Source organism: Anopheles merus, chromosome X (assembly GCF_017562075.2).
Source record: "Anopheles merus strain MAF chromosome X, AmerM5.1, whole genome shotgun sequence".
Taxonomy (NCBI): Eukaryota; Metazoa; Arthropoda; class Insecta; order Diptera; family Culicidae; genus Anopheles; species Anopheles merus.
The window spans coordinates 17,618,725-17,641,188 of NC_054081.1; the positions used below are offsets into that span (position 1 = coordinate 17,618,725).

The following is a 22,464-nucleotide window of genomic DNA, read 5'->3' on the forward strand; positions in this document are numbered from 1 at the left end:
TACGAGTGGCACTCTTGCCCGATAGTCAAAAAATCACGTTTTTTTCGACTCTTTTTAAAAAACGTCACAATTTTGTTTGCACTTATATCCACGGAAACTCAGGTATAAGTCAAAAATTTGGTGTGAAATGGTCATGAGATATATATCGGTTTTTGATAAACGGGTTTTAATGAGTTATAACATGAAATGCTTAAGGTGGCACACTTGCCCCAAATTGCGCTACGCGAAAATCCGAGTCGCGCGAATGTCTTCGGAAGGCATTATTCGCGTAACTCCAGGAAAGACTGTACAACAACAACAATAATGTAAATAACAAACTTTAATTCTCAACATAATAAAAATTAATGATGTATCAAAACGAAAAAAATATAACTTCCCATACAAAATGTACAGCCAGTTGCCAGCGTGGTACAGACTAGTGATGGGTCATCGAAATCAGAGCCACTGCTCGGAATCGCTTCCGAACATTGCTACTCCAGCTCCGATTCCGACAAATTCAAACCGTCGAATCCGCTTGGAGCCGTCCGAAGCTGTTGGAGCCGTCCGGATCCGTCCGGAGCCTTCCGGAGCCGTCGGAACCGTTGGAGCCGTCGAAGCTGTCCGTAGCCATCTGGAGCCGCTAGTCGGTCGGAGCCGTCCGGAGCCGTCGGAGCCGCCCAGAGCCAGAAGGAGCAGTCGGAACAGTTGGAGCTGTCGGATCCGTCGTGGCCGACGGAGCCAGTTGGAGCCGTTGGAGTCGTTGTAACAGCCTGAAGTCTGAACGACTTCGACGGCTCCAACCGCCTCTGTCGGCTACGACGGATCCGACAGCTCCAACGGCTCCAACGGTTCCGATGGCTCCGGACGGCTCTAAACGGCTCCGACGGCTCCGACCGGCTTCAGTTGCCGACTAGCGGCTCCGGACGGTTCCGGACGGCTCCGAGTTTGAAATTTTGCACCTACCTTCCGGAATCGCTTCCGATTTTGGCGGAGTCATTCGGAAGCGATTCCGGATTTTTGTTAAATTTACACATCACTAGTCCAGACGTAGTTCGCGAAAGAATTGATTGTTTTTAAAGAAAGACTTTATAACTCATATGTATACGGGCCGTGGCATATAAAATAGCTAAGGAATAGATTTAAAATGACTAAGTGGCCCGTGATCCAAAAAAGTTTGGAGAGCACTGATTAAACCATGTTTCGTAGCCGTTTAAGGTATTTGAAGCACTCGGGTAATGTTATAGTAATTTGTCAAAGTTTTTTTCCGGTTACGAAGAGATTTACAACTTTACCAAGAAAAACTGATATAATTAATTGAGCTTATTATTTCTATTTATACACATTTCCAGGCGAAAAACTGGTTTATGGTTCTCATTTTATTGACCTGACTTCCCTAAACCTAATAAAACCACGAAATTCGGATAACATCAAAACTACTGCACTCGTTTGTTTTGAGTTTAAAATTTTATTTGTAATAAAATTGTCTCTGTTAGCATAGTTCAAACTGCACGAAACTAGCTATTACTGTTTATTTTGCTTCATAAACTGCGATCTGGACAAACTGTGTGTGTTTGATGCGAAAAATAATGTGTATGTGTTTGTTTGTGTGAGTGTGTATGCGTGTGTATGTGTGTGGGATCGAAGGTGTTCAATGGGAGGCTGCATAGAACAGTCCTGCGCTGCTAATATGATTTTGTTCTATTTCCGCTATGTAAGTGTTGGTATGGAAGGATCTATTTGATATCTCAATACAGTTCGGTGATGGGATATGAATTTATCCCTAAGAAGATGATTCCACCAGCAGGGCTTGTAAACATAAATTGATAGTGTTTCAGTATAGTAATTTAAATCCATACTGTCGTTCTATCATAAACATTGCGAATTGAGTCACGCCTGCTTTATAGTCGTGCTAAAGCGGCACCTGGATGTTCCTGTTCGGAACGAAACTCACCAGATCGCATTAATAAATTTGCCCACGGTCGGCTGTCGCCGCTTATCATTACTTTTTCTATCCAGCGATCGTGTTTGTTTCGTGTAATGTTGTAGCTTAATCTTAAAACACCATTATTAAACCCTCTTGCTTATTCTTTCGTGAAACATGGAATTGCACCCTGAACTGCAGACCGCTTCTGGACGAACCGAACGACTGTGTGAAGAGGTTGTTTAGTAGCTTCTGCTGTCCAAAATCGGTATTTACTTTTCGTGCCTCTCGGTTTGTAAACACTAAATACAAATTTGCAACGTTCAAACTTTCTTAATTTAACACAGCAATGGTATGAAACTGCCCGCAATGCTCGTCTGCAGATGAGATGGACCTTTTACTCATTAGGCTATAGCATAGAGTTGTTGCATTTGGAAATGAGGTCCAATTTTGCTGAATGCTCTTTATGCCTTTGCAATCTTGGTTGTCGGTAGGTGTTGCCTCCTGCATCTACTCAGTTTCTATTACTAGTTATCAAACTACGACTACGTTTATGCTTGACATTGATCTATTACCAATCTTGTGTTTGTTTGTGTCTGTGTTAGAGATGGAGTTAATCAATCTGGTGCGGTAACGGAACTGCGCCTTTAGGCAAACATTATTGATATTTGGCAAACATTTGTCCGAAGGAAGATAACCCAGGAGACAGCACTAGGAGGTTGGGGAACGATCCAAGAGATCCTTACGTACTCGTCTGCAATTTGAGATATTCACTGCTTGAACCTCGCCCACTTACATACTCAATCAGCAGTCCTGTTCGACTTGGCCTTACTATATTCTCTGGGACACTGATGCCTCTATGCACTCTCTTGAAGACCGTTTTTAAAACAAACCAGTAGTCACATACCAAGCAGATATGCGGAGGGTGACGAACCCGCTACCAGCAGTGGTATATTTAGCCAAGAATTTTCTTAATGTACACCCCATGGTTGTTGTGCACCTCAGGCTTGGTTAGCGCACGGTGACGGTTCGGTTTGTAGGGCTGATAATTTTCCACGTTGGAGAAGCTATTGTGCAGCTCCGAGTGCTCGTCGTGCTCGTCTTCGTCCTCTTCATGCTCCTTGTGCGTACGGTCGTTGTGGTGGTCATCTGCCCCATCCATCTGCTGCTTCACTCCCGAAGCCTCTCCAGCAGGCCGTTCTGAAGGTTCAAGCTTCGAACTAGTGGATGGCATCGCCGTTGTCACATCGTGCGATGAGCTGTCTTCCACTCCCGGTGTTGTATTTGGATCGCTCGAGCTTGAGAAAATTTCCTGCTCGGGCGTGGATATCATCGTAGATAGAGCAACGGTTGCTGGAGACGATACAGAGGGATTGGTTTTACTGCTCACATTTGCTTCCACTGCTTCTGGGGCGACGGTTGTGATGTCTAAATCTTCCGTACTCGAAGTAAACGACATTTTCGGAGCTGCTGAAGAGTGCACAATTGTATCCAGCTCTGGAGCGGCCGTAGTGGTGATGGAGTCCGAATACTGCGTTAACTGTATGGTGGCCACTAACGCAGCGGACTGAGGTGGAGAAGGATCCGCCGCCAGCGGTGCAGATGTTGTGTCCACCGCTGAGAACGGCCGGGTAGTTATGGTGAGCGATCCGGCCGATTCGGAACGTCCCGATTCACTCGGTTCAAATACAACCTGAACAACGTGATGTGCGTCTGTAGAAGCAATGGGCGTTGTCTCTGCGGCGCTTTCAGTTGCAATTGAAGCCGACGATGGGGATGGTTCCAGCTTCGTTTCATCCTCCGTGAGCGACAATTCCGACGTGGCAAGCCCGGTTACTGTTGGGTCAGATACATCCAGATCCACTGGCAGGCTGGTGGAGGATGCGGTTGGCAGTACCGTCGTCGGGGGTGCCTCGGTTTGTGGCCGAGCAGAGATGAACCGGGCCTTGACGAGCAGCATTGGAGGAATGAAGTGGTCCCCAGTAATAACTTCCTTCTTCGGTGTCGTTGGCAGGATGTGACTGGCAGCCGTAGTGCGGGTAGTTAGCAGTGCCGCCGGTGTGCTAGTAACTGTCGGTGACAGAGAAGGCACTGCAGTTGGAGCAGTGGTCGACGTCGTTGTCGTTACTTCGGCAACGCCAGATGCAGTACTGCTGCTTGAAACTGGTTCCGTCGTCTTAGTCGCCGTATCTTCCTCCCGGTCCGAATCGGTTCCACGTCGCAAGCGTGAATCGGGCGTGGTGCCTGTTTCCGGTGTCGTCACACCAACGTCTCCCGCCGACTCCTCATTTCCTATTTTTACTCCGCCGCTCACCACTGCCGAGTCAGCATAGTCTCCGTCCGATGTCGGTTTCACCGCTTGCTGGATGATGTCGATCGGTTGCGTCTCTGTCTCGTCCGGCAGCGGTTGATCTCCAAGCATCGGTTCGTCTTCATCCTCATCCTCCTCATCGGCGCTCTCGTTCCGTTCCGCTCCGTTGACGTTCTTCTTCGCGTAATGGTTCTTCTTCTCATACAAAGGTGAGTACTTTTTGGCGTAGCCTGACTTACGCGCACTCTCAGCACCGCGACCGTCCACCTCTTCGCTGTGCAAGGCGGCCGCTTGCTCGCTGCGCATCAGGTCCTGCAGGTTAAACTTGTTGATCACGTTCTTTACCGTGTCCTCGATTTGATTCGGGTTGACCTCGATCTTGTTGTTGCTTTCCTCGTCGTTGCTCGACACTACCGTCAGTATATCATGCTCCAGTATAGGCTGCTGTTGCGGGCGGCGCGTTGAGCTTGCCGTGGCCGCACTTTCAACACCCGGCAGCTGGTTGTTGTTCTCGGTCGCGAGCACCGACGCCAGGTCCTCCTCATCGCTACACTGCAGTTGCTCGATAATGCTGTCCCGGTCCTGTTTCCCCTGGCAGGAGATGTGTTTCGTGCCTGATTCGCCACAGTCCCGTGACAGCTGCACGGTACCGCTATCCGACATGTACTGCACAGTCAGCGATGGAATTGATGTGACAGTACAGTCCACCGCCCACGTTGGAACTGCGCGGAAGAGAGGAAACAAAACACACATTACATGACATTATCGCTGGAAGGTACAGCTCAGGGTCAACAACCTCCAATGTCTTACCCGGTAGTTCACACAGGAAAGCGGCCGTTTCCGGACCACCGCAACGGAGCGCATGCCAGCGGAAGTCACGCACTGGGTCCACCACCGCGCACAGGGGCTGCTCCATGGCTGGAATTGCCTCCGCCCAATATCCGCTCGATGGATCCAGTGCCTTGGAGCTCCTGCGCGAAGGAAAGGAATATTTTATAGAACGTATCTTGTAGCCCCACTAAAGTCTGCCTTCTGGAGGTCTACCGCAGTGGGTCGCATTTTAAACCCCTCCCAAAATTGTAGAACCACCTAACACAAGGCACTTTGGAAGAGTAGGTTAGAAAAAGGTAACAGTTGTAAGCAAAACAAAGCAGCCGCTCGTTTGGGCGAACGTGAAGTTCCAGTTTCAACTCACGTTTCTCTCCCCAGAAAGGCTCGAGCAAAGTTACCCGGGATGTCCTACAGACAACAGGAGACCCCTGCATCCGACATCGCCTAGTAGAGCACAAAAACACTCAAACCCTCCCAAAACACCGAAAGGTCCTCTCCTACCACTAGCTGCGTTTAACTTTGCTGGTTTTGCCGTGCAAATGTTGACACAACAAATACGGAAAAGGACAACAGTCCGACGGGTCTCCGGGCCTGGATCTGGGAAGTCTACTGGAAGAATATGTACCTCATGCTTTGCATGCTGGCCATGGAATACCCTGCCCAGAGTTGACTTTGAAAAAAGGGGGTTAGGGAATTTCGGAAAAATCCAAACCAGATCCTTTTTTATATTTGAAGGATAGCATCAGGTTCCTGGTGCCTTCCGGACTGGGGTAAATGCGGAACAAACAGAGCGTTTAGGGTAAACGGCAAACTTTTGTCATAGCTACTCCCGCTTTACGCGTAACTGGCCACAGCAGGCCGCAGGGTGATGGCGAAACACTTGTGTAAAATTCAGGACAGAGAGTGTTTTGCTCCGGGCCGGATCTTCAGTTTCCATTAGGCAAACGAGTTGCAACTTACGTCCAGGTGAAGCGGGCCGAGTTTTCGGGACGCATCAGTCCGATCCATACTGCGCTGGTGACATCCAGCTCCTTCAGGAAGGCCCGCGTCGCATCGAATTGTACACCATTGTCCACTGTCGAACAAAAAAGGAGAAAAGAAAAAAATATCGTGACATTAAACCACTTTTCTTAGGCTTAATTGATTAATGCGATTCCTCATTCAAACTAAATTGCCATTTCATTTAAATGTCCAATGGAGGCAGTTATTCATTTATATCATTCATATCGTCGACTACCACTGACAAACCAAAGGACACCCAACGATTACAAATCACTTAAACCCCATTTCCGCAGGCCGCATTTTCGGTAAGATTGGCTTAGAAATAAATCCTTCCTTTTTTCACTTATTAAATTTAAAACGAGGGATAATGTGTCATAAATCTTCATCCCGTTTCAGCAACATGGAAGTATCTCCACAAGCATTTGATAGGCAATATTCATTACCTCGGCTGATAGCGTGTCGCACGAGCGGCATCTAGCATTTCCATAACGCCTACTATGCCCGACACGCCTATTCATCTCCTTACCAAGATAGATATATTTTTTTGCTCAGCCTATTAGCAAGACGATTAAGCTTGATTGACTTTGGTAACACGAGCAGAACGATACGTCGTTGATTTGATAGCGCGAGCAGAGCGATACGTCATGGTCTACGAAGCTGTTTGGATTTTAACCGTTTCAATTTTGAAGCTGTTTTCCTGAACAACGTTTAAACAACCGAGTTTTCCAGCATTCCTGGACAGACAAACGGTCGATTAGATCACAGATAGCTAAACTTGAGACAATCCTTTCGTGTGCCATCTTTGCCTCAGGCATTTTGGATTCTGAAGAGCAGCTTTTGGATTTTTATGGAAGATCTGTTAAACGTACTTAAATATTTGTACAGCACTAGAACTGGCAACTGGACCAGTTGGACAATGGATACGAAAGTATTAGGAAGCTTGTCATAGAAGCAACCCACACTAGTTTGGCTACACCCTTTCAATCTATTGTCACCATCCAGGTAGTCGTATCACAATGTGCATCCAGGTATTCTTTATGTGTTCGGGTCCGCTTTCCTACCGAATTCCAGCTAGCATCAGTAGCTTACCCTACAGTGCTGTTGCCATTGACTCAACCGAAACTATTCCAGAATAGGATATTGCAGCATCGTTGGCGTGGGATGGGTGACCCAACGCTCGAAAATAAGCCGATAAGACCGCAACCACGCGCGCCTAGCCGAGAACTAATTAATGATGGAAGGTAATTAAAATCTATAATTATCGTACCGCAGCGCGTCCGGTGCACAGGACATCGCACGCTACTTGTTTTACCATCCCTTTCCCATAAAATGGAGGCCAGCATTTTTGGCTATTACGGTTGTTGATGCGCGTGTGTGCGTTTGAGTTTTTAGGTCTTCTACAAATGGGATTTCCTTTGATCAAGCATTTCAAATCAAAGCGCACTCGAAGCTCGCGATCCCTTTACGAACACTGATTGATGTACGTACGATGGCCAATTGGAAAATGTTTTTTTCTTTTGTTCCTCTTTTTTTCATTTTTAATGAGAAAATAAAAATGTTATCGTTTGGTCACTGAAATTTGATACTAAATATATTCCGTGCGCGTTTGTGTATGTGTTTTTTTGCTTTCCAAGAGCACACAAAAAAACACACCCTCCAGCTGTAGCCAGAGCAACGTACCGTTTAATCCTGGATAATATCCAATTTGTAGTGATTATGCAAATCAATTCAGCATCCTGGGGCGTTGATTGGACGCATGATGGAAATGATAATGGTGACCTGCTAAATGTATGCCATCAAAAGCACTAGTGGGAATGGTGGACACAATATTACTTACAAAAAACGAGATCACCCTATATGCTTTTGTTTGTTGCGACGTGTTGGATCATGATAATGCGTCAATTAGGCATGTGGAAAATAGTGTGCGAAGGATCATAAACAATCGAAATATTAAATTACCACCAGATTCAGTAGTTTGGGACCGTATGCTGAAGTATCAAGCCGACAGCAAAATCAAGTGCTTCCGTGAGCATCCTAGTGATGTGCTTGCTGAGTAAAAATAAGTGAGCGAGTGACATATTTTCTATGAACGCGTTTTGCATTTGTCAAGAATACTCGTTTACGATTTATTTCTTCATCCCGTCTTATAACTCATTCACTACTATCATTCCTATGTGAAATAAGCCTTCGGAGCATGAATGAATGTTCTAGAAGGTTATCAAGTCACAGTTATATAATGTATAAGTATTTATAAGAGTTATTTTTCTTTCGGAAGATAAATTTCCATCTTTTGATACACCTTAATTCCTAATTCGCTCAAAGTTAATTGAATAATTAATGAGTTAAATAAATTTACCGAACGCTACACCTTCATTAGTGATGTGCGGGTCGACTTGCATCTACCGCGTGCCAACCATAAGCGACCTGGAGTTGTTCGGATCGACTCGTAAGGTGCAAGTTGGATCCGCAGGTGCAATAAATCATAAGCTATTCCAACCCGTTGGTGCAGATAGTGCGCCAAAGTAGGTTCAAGACCCGAACTCGCGTCACCAACGGGCCGGAGTCGCTGAGTGGCACCCATGAGTCGATCTGAACCTATCTGTTGCAACTGCAACTCCGTCGGCTCCTCGACGGCGGCGAACAAGGTATAACGACCGTTTTATTAACGTACAAACTTTACTTTATTTAAAAAAGGATCGACCGATTATAAACTCACAAGCTTTTATTTTAGTAGTTTTAAAAAACGCGGTCTATCGTTCGCTAACTTTTAAAGAGACCGTTTGTTCTGCGCACGGTGTATTTATCCCTTTTTTTCCGCGATGGCCGTTGCGCCATCGCGTTACGCAGCGAACGTTGCCCTTTCTGAAATGTTCGAAATTCGAAGATCGATCTTGTCACCCTATCTAAACGTCTAAACCTATCTCCTGTCATTTAGCTTGTTTACATTCCGCATGCCATAATAAGGGACACGCGGTTTGTCGGCACGGTTACTCGTAACATTCTCCCCCCCGGTAAGTCGCTCTCAGCGACTTAGCTTCGTTGTGCCGACCTCCAATATAGCAACATTTACTGCCGGTCTATCTAACAAACCACTATTTGTCTGTATAGTTACGCGCCGCACTTGATTGTCAGCAGCTCGATACACCTTTACAATTCGTCCCCTAGGCCAGCAGTTCCGCGGGTTGTTTCCATCCGCAACCAATACCAAGTCGCCTTCATCTAATGGTTTCGTCTGCTTGTACCATCTCGATCGCTTCGTTAGTGTTGGTAGGTACTCGATTACCCATCTCTTCCAAAACATGTCTGCAAACTGTTGTGCTGATTTCCAGGATTTACGCACGGACGGAGTGGAATCGTCAAAGGGTAGCGGAGGCTTGCTTCCGTTCGAACTGCCTAAAATGAAATGATTTGGCGTTAAGGGAGATTCAGCTTCATCTTCGAGTGGAATTTCTGTCAGGGGTCGTGAGTTAACAATCAGCTCCACTTCACTCAACCTAGCCCGTAATAGCTCATCGGTGGGGTGATGAGGAAGGTCAAAGGAGGCAAGCGTCTTTTTTATTGATTGGATCAATCTCTCCCATGACCCACCAAAATGCGGTGCTGCAGGTGGGTTAAAAACCCACTTTGTCCCGGGTTGCACAAACTCTGCCATCAACCGGTCCACATCAATCAGTGCAGCAGCTTCCTTCAGTTCACGAGATGCGCCTACAAAATTGGTGCCTCTATCACTAACGAACTCCAGTGGCAGTCCCTTTCTAGCGGTGAAATTGCGGATCGCGAAAATACACGAGTCTGTAGAAAGACTATGCGCAACCTCGATGTGTATTCCTCTGGTAGTGAGGCAGGTGAAAATCACCCCCCAGCGTTTTTCGGTTCTTCTTCCGACTGCTACTATCATCGGTCCGAAGTAGTCGATCCCGGTGTAAGAAAATGGATGCTGGTAGGCAGCTAGCCGTTGGTACGGGAGGTCTCCCATAGCAGGATTTTGTGGAGCGGTTTTATATACCTTGCAGTATTGACAACAGCGTCTTACTCGGCTATAAGTGCTCTTGAGCTTCGGAACGTGATATTTAAGTCGAATTTCATTGAGTGCTGTTTGATGGTTCGCGTGCCGATATTTCTCGTGATACCAACTGATTATTAGTTCGGTGGCATAGTGGTTATTTGGAATTATCACCGGTCGTTTGGTGTCATCGCCAACCCACATGCATTTCTCGATTCTTCCCTTCATTCGCAGGACTTTGTGTTCATCGATGAAAGGGCTCAGTTGGTATAGCGGGCTAGTCTTTTTGAGTGGCTTTTTCCAAGGCTGACATTGTAGCTCGATATCGCTTAACATCCCGATTTCATCCGCATATTCGTCTCTCTGAGCTTGTCGATAGATTGCATTTTCAGCTTGTACCAGTTCATCCTGCGTAAGCTCTCCTCGTTGTTTTAGTTTACCCTTTCGACAATTTGTTATGAAGCGGTATACGTATGCAACTGCTCGTAGCAGTCGCTGCCACTTAGAAAAACGAGTGAACTCTAATAGTGGCATATACATCGAGTGGTGCAGTAATTTGTGGCGTATTTCTTCGTCCGTTGCACCCGGTTCCATTTCCTTTTTGGCCACTCACTGGTCGATTTCCATAGGAAATCGGGACCGCGGAACCATCTGCTGGTGGGCCCGAGTTCCGGAACCTTTTGCCATTTTGTCCCTTCATCGGCTACGTTCATTTTCGTGGACACCCAGTTCCAATCTACAGCATTAGAGGTTTCCACAATTTCGCTGATGCGTACGGCAACGAATTGGCTATACTTTCGGTGATCTGCATTAATCCAGCTAATGACGGTTCGTGAATCCGTCCAATACACTTCACGAGTGATTTGCAGACGATGCGAGCTTTTTATTGTTTGGGCCAATCGTGTTCCTATGACTGCCGCTTGAAGCTCTAACCTTGGTATGGATGTGAAGGATATCGGTGCAACTTTAGTTTTTGAGCCCACCAATGCACATTCTATCAGCCCGTCTCTTTCGAATCTAAAGTAGGCTACAGCGGCCATCCCGTTCTCACTGGCGTCGCAGAAGATGTGAAGTTCTATGTGACATTGATTTAAATGCGTGGCCTGCCGGTAACACCTCGGTATGCTCACAAATTGTAAACTAGGCAGAACGGATACCCATGTTTGCCATTTCACAAGCAAACTACCAGAAATTTCTTCATCCCATTGAGTCTTTGCGCGCCACACTTCTTGCAGCAGGATCTTCAGGTACATGAGAAGGTGACCAATTAGCCCCAGAGGATCATATATAGACATGAGTATTTTCAAAATCTCTCTCTTTGTAGGTACTCGTCCTTGTAGTAATGTATGCGGCTCATATCGTGGAGAGATTTTAAACGTGAACACATCCGTCTCCGTGTTCCACCACATGCCGAGTACTTTCTCTGTCGCAAGTTCAACTTCGACGGGTGCTTCTGCTCCAGGCTCAACCCGGTTCATTGCAGCTTTAACCTTTGATGAATTGGACAACCAATTACGGATCTCAAATCCGCCTTGTGAGTGAATGAAGCAAACTTCCTGTGCTAATTGGATAGCTTCATCTTCAGTTTCTATACTAGAGAGCATGTCATCAACGTAGTGCTCATATTTGATGCATTCGACTGCCCTTTGATATTGTTCTTCAAATCTTTCTGCGTTCAGATTTTTTACATAGTGCGCGGTGCTTGGAGAACATGCTGCACCAAACGTCATAACCTGTAGCACATATTGTTGAGGAGTGCTTCCAATTTCTCCATCATTCCAGAGAAACATTTGACTTCGTTGGTCTCGCGGGTTCATCCGCACTTGAAAAAACATTTCTCGAATGTCACCGGTCACTGCTACCTTATATTCCCGAAATTTATAAAGAACCGTGAGCAGTCCTACAAGTTGATCCGGTCCGGTCAGTAAAAACGAGTTTAGGCTGACCCCATTCACCTTTGCAGCAGCATCAAATACTACTCGTATCTTGCCAGGTTTGTTCGGGTTCGTGACAGGAAAAATCGGTAGGAACCAGTCATTTGACTTTTTGCTGCTTTGTTCTATCGGTGAAAGCTTTCTGATGTACCCCTTTTGTTCGTACTCTGCAATTTTGGAGTGCATGGCTTTATTCAGTTCTGGGTTACGGCGCAGTTTTCTCTCCAGACATTCGTGACGCCTCAAAGCCATCGCTTTATTATCAGGAAGTTTTATTGTGTCGTACTTCCACAGAAGGCTCGCTTCGAAATGCCCATCTACCAACCGAACATTCGAGGAAAGAATTTTAAGCGCATGTTCTTCGTCATCAGAGCGCAATTGTTTCATTGGTCGATATACTCCTAGCGATTCTAAAGAGAAGTATTCTTTTAGAGCCAGATCCATCTCATCGTCTTTTTTTTATTGCAGGGGCAGATATGGACGTTCATAAATGTATTTCCGTCGTACCGGTTACAATCTGATGCGCTACTTGAGCATGGCCCGTAAACTACCCATCCAAGTCGGGTTTTTGATGCTGACGGCTCGTTTGTCCCTCTTTCGACCGTTTTAAGGGTTTGGCTCAAGAAGCAATTATCAATGCCAATTAGGACCTTCGCCGAGGCATTTTGATATAATGGTAGTGGAAGACCTCTCAAATGGCTATACTGAGTGGCTAATTGCCTCGGTTCTACTGATTGATCACATAAGCCAAGGGTACGAACTGTATGGACCGTGTTCATGTCATATATGAAAGATGACCCAACGCCAGATATCTTAACAGATAATTCTACGGACTCGTCTTCAACCCTGCTTTGGTTACCGGTCCACGATATGCATAATGGACGATGCTTGCCACTGATGCCTAGCTGTCTCAGCAAGTCATGTTCCATAAACGTTGCCGACGATCCGTCATCTAAAATAGCGATAGTATCAACCTTCTTCCCATTCCCATATAACGTAACCGGCACATACTTGAACATAACTCCTCCGGAAGTAGCAGAATGCACGTTACAGCTGGTGTTGACTCGACTCAATTCTGGCGGGATGTCTGATAATAGTTGGCTGCTACCGGACGAGTGTAACAACTGATGATGACGGCGTTCGCACCCATTTACTCCGCACAACGTAGTTACAGGGCATGCACCTGGGTGCTTGCGGAGGCACGTTCTACACAGTGACGCACGCTTTATAGTTGTCCAACGCGAACTCACACTCATGCCTAGGAACCTGCTGCAGTTGGACACGTTAGGACATCCATCCCCACACGCAGAGCAACACCAATTGTTGCCCTCAGTTGTAACTGGTTGTGATGTTGTTACTGCTGTCTGACCTGTGGAATGAATGCACTGATGAGCGTACTTACGGTCGTACTGACGTATATTATTGTCATGCTTCACCTCCCTACGACCGCTGGTATGCTTTACACCTCGACTGGCTGCGCGTACAAGCTCCTTCACCCACTCGTTGAAAACTGCCAGCGTGGTATGTGTACAGCGGTTCTGGTAATAGTACCAGTTCAGCCTTATATTCGGCGGCAGCTTGTCCACCAGCTCCTCCAGCAGGGGTCCACCATCGAAATAGCTGTGCAGTCCAGATCCCGTTATCGATGCACAGAAGTTCCTCACAGCGACACCATAATCCACTAAGGCGTCGAACCGGTCTTCCTTCGGGGGCGGCATGCGGCGAATATTGGCCATCAGTGTGTTCACCACTAGTTCTGGACGGCCGTAGCACTCCTTCAAAATCTCGATCGCTTCAGGGATACTATCGGGATATAGCAGACAACTAGCAACTGCTTCACGAGCCTTTCCCTTCAAAGACGCCTGCAGCCGCAGCATATTTTCATCATTTGTGTAGCCACATATCGCCGTAGAGTGTTCATAGTTCGAAATGAATGCCATCCATTCCTTAGGGTCACCACTGAAGACAGGCAATTCACGGCTCGTACATTTTCGCGCTGACACTTGACTCTGGTTAAATAGCGGAAAATTTGCAGAGTAACTATGTGCTGTGGGGTGTGGTGTTGTCCTTTCTGGTATCACTGGCACAAAGCTAACGGCTGGTCTGTACTGGTTAGCTAGCCTTTCATCAGGTCTCGCGATTGGGCTTGTAGAAGGGCGGCATGATTCTTCCAGTATGCGTTTTTTCTCCGCCATACGACGTCGTTCACACCGTTCGATCGCGAGCAGTCTCTCTTCAAGCAGCTGTTGTTCGCACTGCTTATCGATCCGATGAAGTTCCTCTTCAATCGCGGTAGATTGCACGTTCGGTTTTCTACATGTCACAGGCGGCACTTCGACGGCGTAGGGAGGTAGGAGATGGTTATCCGAACGCATCGGCCCAGTAGCGGTGGCGGGAATGTTAAATTCCTGTGGCCGTTGGTCCAGCTCTCCGACACGATCCGTAGTATGCAGCCACTCCTCTATTTCCTGCTCCTTTTCAGCAATCGAAGACGTTGCTTCCACAACAACGTCTGCTATCTCGCGCTCGATTGCCGCTAGCTCGCGTTTAGCTTCGCGGGCTCTCCTCACCAATTCGTTCAGGGTGTCGTTTCGCGGGTTTGTTGATGCCCTCGACGGTGGTCTCGATGACGCCCGTCCAGTGTCCGTAGGCCTGGAAGTAGAGTTGGCCAACGGATCTGCACTGGTTCTGCCGGATCTGCCAGTACTGCTTGGCCTTCCAACGGAGGGGGGAAGCGGCTCCAGCCCTTCGAGTAGAGGCTCTCCTTGATGAAAGATCGGCGTACGGGACATTCTGCAGGCTTCTCTATTCTCACTCGCGACGATGCCTTGGCGATTGGCACTAAAACAGCGCGTTATTAATCGCAAACGCGTTTTTTAAAAAATGTTGCAACTGCAACTCCGTCGGCTCCTCGACGGCGGCGAACAAGGTATAACGACCGTTTTATTAACGTACAAACTTTACTTTATTTAAAAAGGATCGACCGATTATAAACTCACAAGCTTTTATTTTAGTAGTTTTAAAAAACGCGGTCTATCGTTCGCTAACTTTTAAAGAGACCGTTTGTTCTGCGCACGGTGTATTTATCCCTTTTTTTTCCGCGATGGCCGTTGCGCCATCGCGTTACGCAGCGAACGTTGCCCTTTCTGAAATGTTCGAAATTCGAAGATCGATCTTGTCACCCTATCTAAACGTCTAAACCTATCTCCTGTCATTTAGCTTGTTTACATTCCGCATGCCATAATAAGGGACACGCGGTTTGTCGGCACGGTTACTCGTAACACTATCTGTAGCCCAACCTGATCCGAACTCGTTGCACCAATGGGTCCAATGGGTGACCACCATGTCACTTATGCTTTCCTGCATCTATTTGGCGTAACGTCCTACGCGGTCATGCTGGCCTATAAAGGCTTTCGAGACTTATTCAATACCTCGGAACCGGATAGACAGTCTTTACTTCGAGCGAACGGCCCATTATAGGCATGAACCCACAACGAGCATGTTCCTACAGTCGTTGACACCTAATTTTGGCATCAATTTGTGCCTCTAAGGCATTCATTTTTGACCGTGCGCATCAACTTTGACTCTAACGCACCTATTTTTGTCTGTAAGACATCATTTTTTGACTATTGTAGGAATCATGATGATTTTTTAAGGCACTTGAGCAGATTTTTGCCAATTGTAATTTAAAATCCCATTATCAATACAAAAACCATGTAATTTGATTGATTTGTCACAATCAAATAGTTCACTACTATACTTGGTTTCAATAATTTCAGGACACACAGTTTCAGTAATTACGTTAAATTGAGACAAAAATTGATGCCTTTGCGGCAAAAATTTGTGACACGCTGTCAAAAATTGGTGCCTTTGAGACTAAAATAGGAGAGTTAGAGTCAACATTTAGCGGCAACGAATGTAAGTCTTGTAAGTCTTGACGACTGTACCCGAAACTGCGATCCACTGATCATTCGGGTCGACTCGAACTCGTTGCTCCGGCGGCTCAGATTTGATTCCAACTCCGACCTAGCGCACCCGTTGTTGGACCCATGATTTGAAATCGGGTCGTGAAATGAATCATATGACCAACCCCTAATCACCCTCATTTATATAACACTTCACACCAACCAACAACAACACCCACAGATAGTTGAATGTGTTATATAACTCTTTCTTATTCCGTCTCGATTCATTGTTACCCTCTCATCTGAGAATTTGTGTTTATTCATTAGATGAAAACCGGATTATTATTCTTGTGAGTTTAATAACTATTTTAAGAGTTAAAATCAACGAGTTAATTATTTTTCCGTGTCAACTATTAGCCAATTTGCTATTCACTATTCCTTAATTCAAGCTGTAGGATGGTTATTCCCATCACTACTGGTATTCAACGCTACCCTTTTCGTTTTTGCTTTAGGGGTGATTAATTTAATCACCGTCCATCCACCCCGGGTTGTGGCACCAGCGAAGCAGCAGCAGCTAACAAATATTGACCAATTTAAATTCAATCAATTGATTTAATATCTCTCGGTTCAGTGAGGTGAGAAACAGGCGCGGTTTCTTCACCCAGTGGGAGTGAAATGTATCGAAACAGCCATTAAAGCACATAAAAAAACTACATCCAGGTACATTGATTTGATCTCTAATGAAAACGTAAACCTTTAGCCAAAACCCCCTTCCCTCTATCTTTCTCTCTCCCTCTCTTTATCTCTTCCCACCCCCCCCCCCCCATCTCTCTTTATTTCATTCACTCTTGCTATACCGCTCTGGCAATGAGGATGAGTTGCAATTTCACAAACGAATCAAACGAGGAAACAGATAAACTCGTCCGGAAATGGCGCAAACAAAAAAACCTGCGTTGCATCGGTGATTGCGCCTTTGCGAGATCCACACATCCACACACACACGCACACTGCACAAAAAAATAAACATCAAAGGACATGCTGATTGTCCGTGTACACTGCCGGTGCAAAAGAAGCGATAACAATCAATGCAGCGCAAACCGAACGGTGCCACCACGGACAATGGCTCAATCCAGTACACCCCGCCTAAAACTTTAAAAGCGATTTTGCGGGTTTTCTGCACCGCTGTTATTTGCGTTTGGAAATCGGCCCGTCCGTGAATACCTGCACACTCACACACTACAGCAACTGTAGATACTTATTTATTTAACACCAAACCCTTCCAGCAAGCTACTGCTGCGTTTATGATGCGACACCGGGGCAGGAAATACGAAAAACGCCCTTGCTTAATGCAACTACAGCATCAAAATGATAGCTACTGCAATCCGGTCAGTTGCCGTTTTTTTCCTTACCCTTTTATACCATCAATCAATCAGTTGCGTTTTGTGTGAGTGTGTCGACAGTAAATGGGTCTAAAAACCTATTGAATGTTCGAAGGGATTCGTGCCCGGCCCGTTCCGATGCACCGTTCGATCGATTGGAAATGTTTGCAAATCATTGAACTCCCGCTTCTCCCTTTTAGTGGGGAGCTATTAAACTCTTAACTCTGCATTTTTGCTGTGGGCAAGTGCTTAGAAGCTTGATTTATTTATTTTATCTTTTTTTTGCGCTGCTGCTGTTGCTGCTTAGTGCTCCTGCGCTCACTAGAGAACGTGAGCGAGAAAGCATTGTGTAGCTTAGATAACCGTCCAGATTGCGGGGAGGAGGGATGGGGGTTAGGAAGAGCTGAGAGCCTTGCCGAGCGCTCCTTCAGCGGAGAAATCTCAATGTTTTAAAAATACCCAGTAACCGCCCGGTAAGGCATGCCGGCTTCGCAATAGACGGTACTTGATCGTTAAATATTTATACAATTCCTCTTCCCACCTCGACCTTCTCTACACCGCTGGATCCGATGTTGTGGCGGAATCGATATTGTACCTTCGCCTCGCTTTCACCCAGCCGCGCACAGGAATCAACGAGGTCTGGACAGGTTTCGTCGCTCAATGTTTCGATCAATATTGAAACTGCTCCCCCCCATCCCATGACCAGTACTTCCGGTTCGTCCCCTTCCGGAGCAGGCACCAGCTGGCACTACAACACGGTCACACGGGCTAAACGCGGGTCTAAGCGCGGTCGTCCTCCTGCCCTAACAGTTCCACCTTGGTGCCGGAAATCGAACGCCCGGCAGAAAGGTACCGCGCGCAAAGAATCCTTTCCGCCCCCACCTGCCCTTTTGCTCATCTGTCTTGAGAAGCCCGGCAACTGTCGTTGTCAAAATTATGCGAAATAAATGAAGCCGGTTCGGTGGCAGGGGGTTTCGGTGTTGCTGGTGGAAGGACGGAAGGCAATAAACGCACAAACCGAACACCGCGCTGTAAATGTAAATTACATCGTTTAACCGTATCATTTTCAGCGTACACGTTTTGTCCCACTCCCTCCCCTCTCCCTCCTCTTCCAACATTAGAAGCGATATCAAACTTCATCTTGTTTTAATTGGGATGAACAGACACACATCCTCGCTGGTCACAGTCGTGCGACGCATGTCGGCTGTATTCCACTGAGAGTTCTCAAGCAAGCCTTAATTAAATTGCTCAACGTTGGCAGAACGAAAAGCGCCAAATTCTATCTCCTTACAAAAGGGTACACCATGCATTGATAGCAGCCTTGAAGAAGAGGACTATTAGTGCGTCGTAGTCATAGTGGAGCATTATTAGAAACCACTGGACAAACTAAGACGACACAATAATAAGCTCGGGAAAATAAACGCCCATCTGGTCAGAAGATGTCAGCTTCCACGTGTTACATCGAGAAGCAGATAGTTGTTGTTCATTCTCCCATTCGCATTCGCTTGATCCCTTCTGAGACAGATTCTGATGTCCGTTGCAACCACGGCTCCTCCTGGCACAACAAATCATCTCGGGTAGTTGCGTCTCTCAGCAGATTCTCAGCATATTAACCGTCGTGTGCCGTCTGTACTAAAAGTTGTGCTTGTGAGCTTCGGCTGGGTAGCGGTGAGCTGCTTATATTCTTTATCATTCCATCCCGCATGAGCGATGATGATGGGCAACTCGTCTAATGAACTACTTGGAACTCTCAGAAATCAACTTTCCTGAAGCTTGAGGGCGTTACTACTTGAGGAAAGCGCACTTGCAAACGCATCACATCATGTGGAATTTATCGAAGAGCTAAGAATAAGAGCTTTAAAAAATATATCATTAAAAGAATTCTATTGCAAGTTTTTTTAGTTAGCTTGCTATGTTTTTTCTCCAAAAATCTTACATAATCACTATCTAAGAATTAGATAAATATGGATACTATTTATCATAGCGTTGCTGTAGGACATACAAAAAAATCATTCCAACCCTCTTTTTGACGCAATTTTTCAACCTTCCCCTAGCTATGATACAAAACCGTATGTCTTTGAAAAGCAAGAGTATGCACGCGTTGGGGTAACGAATTTTTCAATTTAATTAAATACCATTAAAATCGTAGCCTCTACTACGTTCGACAAAAAGTTCCCGCAACGGAGCTATGGCACGAAAAGCCGTTGCGGTTATTCCACAACCTCAGCAAATCGGCTGAGCTTCTCGCTCTTGTCTTTACCTATTTAGAGGCGTACCCCTTGGCTAATGATTGGAAAGAGATGATAGGCGGGAGAAACAGCCGACATCAATTTACTGGTTCACTTGCAGTTCCGCTCAGGCATGCAGCAAAGCGAAGCAGCAGAAGCATTGTTATTGATCCAGTTCAAGCAATCAAACTTGCGGAAGATCAGAAATTCAAAAAAAAAAAACAAATATTTTCAAGTACTTGAAGCACTCCATCGCCGGGAGGTAAACCCGTTTCTGCTATTGTGCTAAGCAATTTCTTTAATTACACCTTTCCCTCCGTGTTATCATGCTCCATCATTCGAATGGTTGAATTCTGGATGCTTTTTTGTGGTGCTCCATTTGCTCCGAAAACACGATTCCTTCATTGCTTGGCACTTTGACTACCATGGGCTGCGCATACAGACCCATTCGATGCAATCTGTTCAATAGAACAGTTCCCCTGACTCTTGAACTTCACCTGGCACCCCTAGCCTAAAATGAAACGGGACTCATAGCGACAACCCCGAAGATCGATTGGTTTTAATTGAAAAATCATTGCCTGTCCCTGGCCCGGGCATGTCGCCCGATGTCTAGCAAGCATCCCACCGTTGTACAGACATTGTTATGCTGATTGCGGCGTTTTTAGAGGCACGCCAAGGAAACCCATCAGACGATGCAATGAATAATGCACACTGCGTGTCTGTGTGTGTGCATGTAGGGGTGCCATGGTGCACAATTACAGAGCACCCGGACGATGGAGCAAACACCAGTAAATTACGACCGTGTCCACCGTTCCCCTGCCGGATACTGTCGGTTGCTCAACAACTTCGAGAGCTTTCGGAGGTTTTTGCGGGGATTCACCCTCGCTAGGGATGAATATTAATTGAAAGGATGCTCGAACTTAGCTCGACCGACGGAACTATGTTCGCATCAGATTGCCGTAGATGCGCTTACCGCATGAACGGGACGCGTTGAGCAAAATAGTGAGGAACCCGTGTTTCATTTAATAATTTTACACACAAAGACTATTTGCGTTCAGCAACATTGAAGGCCAGAAGGAGGTTATGTTTTCCAACAATAGAAATACTTCAGCCGGGTCGAAAAGGCGGAACCTTTGGGCAAGGCTCCGAATAAGTAATCGGAAGCGCTCAGAAAATGGCTGATGTCAATTGGCTTTGGCTTACCAATGTGTCGCAAGCATTTTAGTAACGATTCACGATGCGTTCCCGGCCTTCGCCAACATTCAACCCAACCCAAGTATCGCTAAAAGCTAAATTGCCAGCTGTCGACGGCGATAACATTATGCTACCGGTCGAGAAATTAGACGTCTAGCGTTCGACCACACCACACCACAGTAAACGAGCCTTCAGAGTGTCGGCTCCGGTGGAATGATGGAATGAAGCAAACTTTTCATTAATTTTTTGCACCGTGTCTTGGGCATGTTCGGCGATAAAAAAAAACTTTATACTGAACTATGCCTCACACCTGTAGCACTTTGAAACTCTGAAAACAAAACCAGGCGAGAATTAAATCATCGCCGGTATGGCTTAGATGGCTTGCTAAAGGTAGAGAGGCAGAGAAAGAGAGCGAGATAGAGAGGGGTAGAGAGAGAAAGAGAGGGATAGATAGAGAGAGAGAGAAAGAGAGAGACGAAACTCCAACGAAACGAAGGAACAACGGTTACACTTACCGGTGACTAGATTGGCGTGATGAAACTGACAGACCGCATCCGCTTCGAACCAGGAGATTTTGTCGCGAAAGTAGCGGTAGAACACGGAGAAGCCTTCCTGCGGTAGCGTCCACGTGTTGCTGATGTTTACCTGTAAATGAGGATGGAAAGAGTAGACAGATGTTGCAGGTTTGAATAGTTGAAGCAGAGACTTTCAATTTCGCTAAGTAACGCCGGGTGTCCCGTAGAAGTTTACTGGCCCGGCTTTGGCTTTGGAGCTCGAGGACCCTGAGTCGACTGCAGAAGCGATTTGGGGATCAATTTTTGGGCTGGAGGATTATGGATTTAGATAACTGCCGGAGCACGCCAGTCCAGATCCTCAATCTGATTAGATTGCTACCAGCACAAAGCGACGCAACGATTACTGGCAAGTTCTTGCTCGCGTAAGTGATTGTTTCAGTGGATTGAAATATGAACAGAGTGTGCAAACACTTTACCTGCCGTGTGCTACCGTGCTTTGCCTGCTTTTATAGACTTGTGCTCCGGCCAGCACATTGTTTTCCCATTTCTTTTTTCTCTTTACATCTCCACAAATAAACCTCACTAGTTGTCACCATAAGGCACTTACAAGCACACCAGTAAGAGTTTGCGCGGATCCTATACACTTTATGAGGGGCTTTTCGTTTTCTCCCGGGTTATTCCTCTGTTTCCAACTGGAATGCGCTATGGGGTTTTAGAAATAGTTCAGGGAAAGCTATTTTTATACTTCTTTTGCTGTTTCTCCCTCGGGTTTCGCTCGAACCTGCTTTTACACGCTCATTGCTGAATAGTGCGATTTGTGTGGTGTGGCACCAGGGGTGAGCAAGCTAATGCCATGTATGCCAACGTACGGTTTTTAGAAAGGAATAGAAAAAAACCTCACACTTCTTCAAAGCATTTCAGCATTCCGAAGCTCGTAGCTTCCGGTCTAGGATGGAAGCGTGTCGCTTAATGATTCATTATCACAGCTTAGCATCGTAAAAGTGTTACCTTTAAAAAAGCAACCAGGTGCCAGTCATGGGTACCTTGCGTTGCTTAAGCGATTTTACTTTCTTTATGTATCTTCTTCTTTTTTTCTATTTAAAGCACGATTCTGTTTATCTCGGTACCTTGGGGTACCTTTCACCTGGCCAGGGCCGTTCTGTTTTATACAAACAGAGCCGAACAGGGGGCCTCACTTTCATTTGCATGTCATTATCCTTAAACATTCTAAACTGCGCTCGAGCGCTAAGCGGTAGTGAAGT

At 46.2% G+C, this 22,464-nt stretch overlaps 1 protein-coding gene and 2 long non-coding RNA genes across 6 annotated transcripts in view; 1 reads left to right on the top strand and 2 right to left on the bottom strand.

Moving 5' to 3' along the window:
• Positions 1-2,499: 2,499 nt before the first annotated feature.
• LOC121590243 (uncharacterized protein DDB_G0290587) overlaps positions 2,500-22,464 on the bottom strand; it is a 105,323-nt gene continuing 85,358 nt past the window's right edge. For all 4 annotated transcript variants that reach the window (XM_041909730.1, XM_041909737.1, XM_041909743.1 and 1 more), the window contains exons 3-6: positions 21,203-21,332; positions 6,003-6,117; positions 5,022-5,182; positions 2,500-4,933 (exon numbers count right to left, since the gene is read on the bottom strand). In XM_041909730.1, the coding sequence (XP_041765664.1) occupies positions 2,856-4,933; positions 5,022-5,182; positions 6,003-6,117; positions 21,203-21,332 (2,484 nt within the window). In that variant the 3' untranslated portion in view covers positions 2,500-2,855. The remainder of the gene's footprint in view (positions 4,934-5,021; positions 5,183-6,002; positions 6,118-21,202; positions 21,333-22,464) is intronic.
• Positions 8,653-9,850, top strand: LOC121590268. Its single transcript, XR_006004399.1, has 3 exons — positions 8,653-9,055; positions 9,153-9,311; positions 9,374-9,850. It is a non-coding gene; the product is annotated as an uncharacterized LOC121590268 (long non-coding RNA).
• Positions 12,546-13,491, bottom strand: LOC121590273. The gene is made up of 2 exons (XR_006004400.1): positions 13,418-13,491; positions 12,546-13,350 (listed from the first exon to the last, which is right to left on the bottom strand). It is a non-coding gene; the product is annotated as an uncharacterized LOC121590273 (long non-coding RNA).